Source organism: Suricata suricatta, chromosome 2, assembly GCF_006229205.1.
Source record: "Suricata suricatta isolate VVHF042 chromosome 2, meerkat_22Aug2017_6uvM2_HiC, whole genome shotgun sequence".
Taxonomy (NCBI): Eukaryota; Metazoa; Chordata; class Mammalia; order Carnivora; family Herpestidae; genus Suricata; species Suricata suricatta.
In genome coordinates this window covers 23,327,885-23,337,125 of record NC_043701.1, presented here as the reverse complement: position 1 = coordinate 23,337,125, position 9,241 = coordinate 23,327,885, and the positions used below count along the sequence as shown (strand labels likewise).

The following is a 9,241-nucleotide window of genomic DNA, read 5'->3' as shown; positions in this document are numbered from 1 at the left end:
GGGGGAGGGGAGCTGTGCTGGCAGCATCAGTGCAAGATTGGTTATAAATGAGGTGCCTGGTGGCTCAGTAGCTTGAACATCCAACTCTCGATTTCGGCTCAGGTCATGATCTCAACAATCCTAGGATCAAGCCCCACATTGGGCCCTGTACTGACAGCATGGAGCCTGCTTGGGATTCTCTCTACCTCTCTTACTCTCTCTCTCTCAAAATAAATAAATAAGCTTTTTTAATGGTTGTTGTTTTGTTTTTGAGAGACAGAGAGTGAGCAGAAGAGGAGGGGTGGGGGGCAAAGCGTCTGAAATGGGCTCTGTGCTGACTGCAGGGAGCCCAGTGTGGGGCTCAAACTCACAAACAGCAAAATCATGACCCGAGCCGAAGTCGGATACTTAACTGAGCCACCCAGACACCCCCAAAAAATAAACTTTTTTTAAGCAAGTATATTGAGGATAATGGGATTCAGGGTTCTCACTGGTGGCAAAATGTTATAAATACAAAAAGGATAAAATTAGAAGGGATCCTATTAGATATAGAAACACAGATAGATGAAAATTTTGTGTAAAAAGATTCCTAATGCTCTCCACTGAGAGGGCCTGGGAGCAGCACCATTCAAAATCAAAGCGCACACCAAGTGCCCAGATCTTGGTTTCTAAATACCACTGTCCCCTAAAAGGAACCAGAGTTGCTTGGAGAAATGGCTGATTCCAAGACTGAAGTAGAGAAAGCACAAGATAAGCCTGGAACATCTTGCACCAAAAGTAAACAAGTTCTCAGAACATGTCAAAGGGACACGGAAGCCAGCGCCAGGCGCTCTCCCCCATCAACTCTGGGGCTATTGGAGCATCAGATTAAATAATAAAGTAGGATTCCACGAGCCTATACTGATAGAAAGAAGCAGGGTGGGGGACAATGACAGAGCTCTTCCTTATAATCAAATGCCACCTAATAAATACAGAAGGAATGATGGAATTAGAAGAATTGACAAATCTCATAATAATAATGAACTCAGCCAAGGAATATCACAAGTTGCTAAAACTTGTGAGTGAAAGTTTGAAGAGGTTATTACAGAGCTTCAAAATACTTACTGGTTACCAAGAAGAAAAGAACAGCCTTCAATGGAGAAACCTGGCAGTCACGATCTTGGTCAACTAATTATAACATCATCAGTGATGGCACAATTGAAATCACGTACCACCGGCCAGGACTCAAGGGGAAGGATGCAGAATCACCTCTGAGACAGTCCTGCCAAAGATGCATAATGTGAATCTAAATGTGAGGAAATATCCAACAAATGCAAAATGAGGTATGCCTCAGCTGGGCTGTTACCTTCAAAATTTTCAAGGTCCAGGGACGCCTAAATGGCTCTGTCGGTTAAGCGTCTGACTTCAGCTCAGGCCCTGATTTCAGGGCTCATGGGTTTGAGCCCCACATCAGGCTCTGTGCTGAAAGCTCAGAGCCTGGAGTCTGCTTCAGATTTTGGATCTCTGTCTCTCTCTCTCTCTGCCCCTCCCCCGCTCATGCTTTGTCTCTCTCTCTCTCTCTCTCTCTCTCTCTGCCCCTCCCCCGCTCATGCTCTGTCTCGGTCTCTCTCTCTCAAAAATAAACATTAAGGGGCACCTGGGTGGCTCAGTCGGTTAAGCGTCCGGCTTCAGCTCAGGTCATGACCTCACAGTTCCTGGGTTCGAGCCCCACGTCGGGCTCTGTGCTGACAGCTAGCTCAGAGTCTGGAGTCTGCTTTGGATTTTGTATCTCCCTCTTTCTCTCTGACCCTCCCCTGCTCGCACTGTCTCTCTCTGTCTCTCAAAAATAAATATAAAACATAGAAAAATTAAAAAATAAATAAACATTAAAAAAAATTTTTTAACTGTTAAGGTCCTGTAGGTAAGGAACTATTCTAGACTGAAGGAGTCATTTCAACTAAGTGACACACATGATTCTGGATTGGATCCTTTTGATAGAAAAGGCATTATTGAGACAATGAGTGAAACTTGAATGAAATGTATAAATAAGGTGGCAGTAATGTATCCATGTTAATTTCTTCATTTTGCTGGTGGATGTAGGAGACTGTTCTTGTCTGTAGGAAATGCTCACTGGAGTATTCTTGGCTGATGGACATCAGGTCAGCAACTTATATTCAAATAGTTCTAGGAAAAGAAAGTTTATTGTACTGTTCTTGCACTTTTTCTTTCTGCTTCAAACATTTGAAAACAAAAGGAAAAAGAAGCAGCGAACAAAGACAACAAAAGGAGCCACCGGGTGGTAGCCCAGTCGGTTCAGTGTTCCACTCTTGATCTCAGCTCAGGTCATGATCTCACGGTTGTGAGATTGAGTCCCGCATGGGGCTTCATGCTCAGTTCAGCTCCGAGCCTGCTTAAAATTCTCTCTCTCCCTCTCTCTTTGTTCCTCTCCCACCCCCCATTGCTCTCTCTAAAATAAAAAAAAAGTGTATACCATTGTTTGACACAACTCTGTATGTCAACGAGATGAAAAAGGGCAGGATTCAGGGGGAGGGGCTAATCTAGGCAAAAGGGTTATAAGAGACACAATAAACCAGTGTGGATCCCGATTCCAACAAAAGAGCTGTAAAAAGACACTTTAAAGGCAATCAGGGAAATCTGAACAAGGACGATTAGATATTACTAAGTGACTCTTGCTAATATTTGAAATGTGAAAAGCCATTGGGATTATGTAAGAAAATGTGCTTTCTCCCCCTAGGTGCACATTCAAGCACATGGGAGCAAAATAACATGAGCTTTAAAATAGTCCAGGAAAAGTGGCACCTGCCTGGCTCAGTTGGTAGAGCAGGTTGACTCTTGATCTCGGGGTTGTAAGTTCGAGCCCCACAATAGGTGTAGAGATTACTTAAAAATAATTAAAAAAATAAAATAAAACACTTCAGAAAAAGAGGCTAGAACGATCCAGTAGAGAGAAACTTTGGATGGTTGTTGAATCTGGGTGGCAGATATTAAATCAGACAGCTCGGGCTGCCGCAACAAAATACCACAGCCTTGCACAGCAGAAATGTATTTCCTCACAGTTGTGGAGGTTTGAAGTTCAAGATCAAGGTGCTGGCAAGTTTGGTTCTTCTGAGGCCTCTCTTCTGGGCTGGCAGGGGCTGCCTCTTCCCCAGTCCTCACACAGTCATCCTTGGTCCATGTAGTCTGTGTCCTCGTCTCCTCTTCTTCTGAGGACACTAGTCCTATTGAGTTAGGGACCACCCATATGACCTCATTTTACCTTAGTTACCTCTTTAGAGGCCCTGCCTCCAAATATAATCACATTCTGAAGTACTGGGGGTTAGGGTTCCAACGTATGAATTTGGGAGGGGGGGCAGGGACACAGGGCAACTTACAACAGGTATGTGGATTTTATTAGACCATTGTCTCGCTTTGGGGAATATTTAATTCTTCATAATAAAAACTTTTTCATAATAAAAATCAATTCAGAACCAGAAAGCAAGGAGAGCCAGTGTAGATGGATCTTTTGAGGAGTTCTGCTGCAGAAGTCAGAGAAATTAGGCCTAGCCTGGCATAGGAGGTCAAGGGAGTATATTTTTCCCTTTAAAAATTACGGTTATTATGTTGTATTTGTATGCTAATAGTAAAGATCCAATAGAGAGAAAATTTTGATGAACAATGGAAGAGAGAGGGGATAATTGCAGAGAAAAACCTTTGGGTTGGCAGAAGGCTGGAACATTCGGATGGGGAGGGGGTGCTGTCCATCTCTGCGTCCGGTTGGGAGGAAGGCAGACTGCAGCAGCTGTGCAGTGGGAAGTGGGAATCCTCTCCCAGGGGATTATGTGTCCTCAGTGAGACACGAAACAATGGCATCCATCAGCTGAAGGCAAGGAAGTGTCGGAGATTAGAGGACAGTGATCGAGCAGGGACACGTAGAAGGAATGCCAGGAATTAGTGAGCTCCGCTTTGAGGGTCAGATGTGTGATTTGCAAACATTGTCTCCCCACCTGTAGCTCCTCTTCGTCCTTTCAAAATGCTTTCTCTTTGGTGCTCGCTTCGGCAGCACATACACAAAATGCTTTTTGTCTGAACTAGAGTTTTCAGTTTCTTTTTTATTTTATTTTTTTAAGTTTATTTATTTACTTTGAGAGAGAGAGAGCAAGCTGGGGAGGGGTAGAGAAATGGGGAGAGAGAGGGAATCCCAAGCAGCTCGGTGCTGCCAGTACAGAGCCTAAGGCTGGTCTCAAACTCACGAACCCATGAGATCACGACCTGAGTCGAAATCCAGAGTTGAGCACTTACCTGACTGAGTCACCCAGGCACCCTTACAGTTTTCAGTTTCAAAGAAATCTAATTTGTCAGTTGGTCCTTTTCTAGGCCCTCCATTCAGTGTTTAGCCTAAGAACTTGGGCTTAGCCCCAGATCCTGAGGTTTTCTCCCACATTTTTCCTAAAATTTTTATAGTTTTTACATGTTACAATTAAGCATGTGATTCATCTTGAGTCACTTTTGGTTTAAGGTGTATGATCCAGCTCAAGGTCCATTTCTTCTTGGCTTATGCATGTTGCTTCAGCATTTGTTATTTATTTTTAAAAATTTTTTAATGTTTATTTTTGAAAAAAAAATTTTTTAAATAAAATTTTTAATGTTTATTTTTGAGAGAGAGAGAGAGACTGCATGAGCAGGGGAGGGTCAGAGAGAGAGAGGGAGACACAGAATCTGAAGACGAGCTCCAGGCACTGAGCTAGCTGTCAGCACAGAGCCCGACGCAGGGCTCGAACCCAGGAGCTGAAGTCGGCCGCTTAACCAACTGAGACACCCAGACGTCCTGCTTCAGCATTTGTTGAAAAGGCAACCTCTCCTCATTGAACTGATTTTGCACTTCTGTGAAAAACCCATCCACCATCTTTGTGTCGGGTCTATTTGCGAGCTCTCTCATCTGGTCCATTGCTCTGTATGTCTAGCGCTTTGGTAATTCTAAACGTATTGGTTACTTCACCTGTATGTTAACCCTTAATATCAGGTAGGATGATTCCTCCCACTTTATTATTCTTTTTTAAGATTATTTTAGCTACTAGAGGGACTTGTGCATTTCCATAGAAACTTTAGAATAAGCTTGTCTGTTTCTGCAAAAATCTTGCTGGGATTTTAATAAAAATTGCAATAAACCTATAGATCAATTTGTTGAGAACTGACATCTTCACTGTGTTGGGTCTTCCAATCTAGGAACACAGTGTGTCTCCCCAAGTATTTAGGTCTTGTTTGATTTCTTTTATCAGCTTTTCATCATACTAACGAAGCCGAGGTGGGGCACAGATGAGTGTTGTGTCTGATGTCTTGAACTAGAAGCTTCGTGCAATTTTCAAGAAGAAAATTACTGAGAATTGGTGAAGACCTTGAACAAGTTTGACTGAGAATTTTCACAGTCTGGTTTAGAGTGGATTGTTCTTGTGTCCTCATTTTCTGCTGGGGCCAAAACCCTGGAGGGGGGAGCTGGGGGCCAGGCATGAAGGAGGAAGGGCCCCTTTTGCAGGCAGCTTCCAGGATGGGCTGAAGGGGCAAGGCGTCTAGATTGTGGAACCTGGACTTGGGCACCAGGAGGGCCAGAGGACTCCGCCAGACCCTCATCCCATTCTACCCTGGCGTTGCAGGGACCCTCAGTTGTGCCCCAGCCGAGCCTCCCCTCCTCTCCCGGGTCGCTGGGGCCAGGACGCACCGCGCAGTAACTGGAGGCCCCACGAGAGGGCGCCCGAGCTCAGCACCTGCGGTAGAGGCAGGTGTGGCGCTGCCGAAGGACAGCTGGGGCGACTCGGTGGGTCCCCAGCAAACCATGCCCCTCAGGAGGATAGGCTTTAGTTGGGAAACACAGCAGACCCCTAACAAGTTTTTGTTGATTGAATGAATGCATCATAAACTCAGTTACACTGAGAAATTCGAGGTTTCACTTACATCCTACCCTGTTCCGTCCCCAGATCTTTACATCTTTTTTTTTCTTAATGTTTTATTTATTTTTGTGTGTGAGAGAGAGACAGCGCAAGCAGGGGAGGGTCAAAGAGAGAGGGAGACACAGAATCTGAAAACAGGCTCCAGGCTCTAAGCTGTCAGCACAGAGCCCGACGTGGGGCTCGAACCCACTAACCGTGAGATCATGAACTGAGCCAAAGCCGGAGGCTCAACCGACTGAGCAACCCAGGCCCCCCTCGCCCCCTCTCCGTCCCCCACCCAGATGTTTACATCTTAAAAGAAGCTTCTGGAAGATAGCAATGCTCCTCGCTCAGAGCTTCATGCTCTCTTTGGAGAAGAAACTTCAGAAGGATGGGATGGGTGGTGGGAGCAGTGATCCTACTGGCCCCCGTGTTACCCTCTCTACTCAAAGGTGCAGCTAGGATGGTCCCAGGCCCCAGGGAATTTCCTTCGCCTGGGCCAATGTGTTTCAGGTTAAAGACGACACCTCAGGGCCAGAGGGAAGGTGACATGTCACCTGGGCAGGGCAAATTGCTTCAAACCTCCTCCCCTCTCCTCCCCACCCCCCTTCCCTTACCCCCACCCCTGGTTCAGACACAGGGCTGCTCAACCTTCCCTGTCATGTCCTAGAGGCCTCCTTCACCAGCCTCCCCTGATGCCCCTCCTCTACTGTGGGGGCAGAGCAGACCTTAAAGTTTTGTACACCCAAGTTCAAGTCCTTGTTAACCAGCTGGGTGATGTGTGGCAGGTTACTGTTAAAAAACAAAATCCAACAGAGTAAATCTGAACATCTAATTGGCTTGTATTAAGCAATTTCTGAATAGAGCAACATCTCCTCTAGCAAGTAGAGTGCTCCGAAGAGTTGTACAAAATAGGTTTTTATAGGAAGGAGATTAGGGATGAAGGAAAGGAAAGGAAGGATTGTTTCAGGCCAGGACTTCCTTTGGGGGGAAGGGATGGGCAGGGAGGGTTTTTACCGTGCAGATTACTTCACTAGGGCTGATCAGAAACTTTAGATGGACTTTTATTTATTTTTATTTTATTTTAAATATTTATTTGAGAGAGGGAGAGAGGGAGAGAGAGAGAGGATGAGCAGGGGAGGGGTAGAAAGAGGGAGACACAGAATTGGAAGCAGGCTCTAGGCTCTGAGCTGTCAGCACAGAGCCGGACTCGGGGCTCCCAACTCAGGAACCATGAGATACATGTCCTGAGCAGAAGTCTGTTTACTTAAATAAAAACTAAAAGCTCACATTTCTGTAATAGTTTGAAACCACAGTTGTGGTCTGTAGTCATGGTTTGCAGTTGTAGGGTGCAAATGACTCCAATTCTGGCTTGTTTTTTTTTTCTTCTTTAACATTACTTAATCTTTCAAACCTCTCTTTCCTCCCATTTACACTGAGAAATGGGATTACTTAAGGCACTAGCACATGAGTAGCCTGAGGATTAAATGAGTCATTCTGTTAAATCCTTAGAACAGGACTGCACCTTTTGTGCCTTTTCTTTGTGGTAGAGCAGGTGGCCATTTCATTCTCAGGGCAGCGAGTGGCAGGCTGTTTCCTGTGGAGCACTTTCCAGCCCCCAGTGCTGACGATGGGGTGGGGGCACATGTGTACTGCCTGGGCCCAAGATGATGGGGACCAAACCTCTCACAGCTGCTGCCCACTCCCCTCCCCCATAGGCTCTACGGGTCCCCCCTCCAGGTCCTAGGAATGGCCCCTCCCTTCTCCCCTCCTTCTCCTGACCCAAGCCTGCAGCCCAGAGGCTCCTCAAGCCTCATAGGCTCTCCTGTCCCAGCCTTGCTAGCAGCTCCTGGTTTGTGTGTCCCAAGGGTCCCAGAAGGGGACCCACATTCAGGAGGGCTGCTCCCCTTCCCTGGCCTCACCTCACCCAGGCTCCACTGCTGACCCCTTGCTTAACTTTAAAGTAAATTCAGTAGGAGCCTCTGCTCTCTGCTCTCTGAAGCGCTCTCGGCTCTCAGCTGAAGTCTGAATATTGGTATTGGAAGCTTAGCAACCTGTGGCCTGTGGGGGAGCCCTGCAGGAGGGAATGGAGGCAGAGAGCCCGAGCGGGGCCTCCTCAAAGGGGCACCCCTTTCCTGCACCCCTGCAGCCTGGAGTTAGCAGTGGGATGGTGTCCGCTAGATGAGCCCTTACCTTTGCAACCCTTGTCTGCTTATCCTGCTTTATTTTTTCCACAGTACCACCAGACATAGTATGGATTTATTTGTTATTGCTCATCCTTCCCCATTAATATTAAACTCCACAAAGGCAGGGGTAATGATTTATTAAAAGATTTAGTTCTGGACTGGGGTCCCAGGTGCCAAGCAGAGAGCACAGCAACAAAAAATGTCAAAGAGAGAAAGAGAGGGCAAAAAAAATCCCCGAGCCAGTCAAAGCTCCCACTGAAAATTACAAAGCGTGTCAGGAGTTTTTTTTTTTTTTTTAATAAAACATATGAGGAAGCAGCTCTTTCTGCCCACAGGTGCTGTCCACGTGCTTTAATAAAATCACCTTTTTGGTGCAAAACATGTGAGGAATTCTAATGCTAAGATAACAAAATCCACAATCAGAAGACAAAGTCATGCACATGACATTATTTTATAAAACAGGTTGGCAAATATTTTAAAATTAATATGTTTAGGAGCTCAAGGAAATAGCTGAAAGAATACCTTCTATTAAAGAACATTCTGTAAAAAAAAAAAAAAAAAAAGAACAAGACATTCAAATAGGCAAAAATGAACCAAGAGGTAGACACCTTGAAAATGAGAAAAAACTGTGATAGGATGCATTCCACAACTGAAACCAAGAGCATACTAGTGAGTTGGAAGATAGTACTGTTGTGCCCAAGTTTGTAATATTGCCCCAAAACAAGCACCAGAGACTACTAGGGAGACCAAGTCACGCCTGCAAAAGCAAAGGGCTTTATTACGGGCTTAAGCTCAGGCTCACAGACGCCATTGACCCCCTGGCCACGTGGAGTGAGCCCCGAACAAAGGCAGGGCAGGGCTTTTATAAGTTTGGGAAGGGGCGTTACAGGAAATGACAACAGGAGTACAGTGATCCAATCCCTACCCCCCCCCCAATCAATACTGGCAGTTGTGGGAGCCAATCACAACATCTGGAGTATTGAACAATCAGAGTGGGCCCAGGACCCCCATGTAGGGCGTGACTAGGCCCACCTCTAGAAAGGTCAAAGGTATTGGCCGGCCTCTCCTGATTGGGTGCCGCAGGAGCTGTCCCTCCTTAATGTGCACCCAATCATCCAGAGAAGCCAGTGCCTTCCCCTTTAAGTACAGGGGAAGGCTGAATCAGACCTGTGTCCT

The 9,241-nt window shown here is 46.0% G+C and overlaps 1 protein-coding gene across 1 annotated transcript in view; it reads right to left on the bottom strand.

The window, feature by feature from the left end:
* The window catches only part of LOC115274686, a 28,924-nt gene that overhangs the window by 15,188 nt on the left and 4,495 nt on the right, over window positions 1-9,241 (bottom strand). Inside the window, 1 exon segment of the mRNA XM_029918103.1 lies at window positions 5,672-5,805. Within this exon segment, the coding sequence (XP_029773963.1) occupies window positions 5,672-5,805 (134 nt within the window).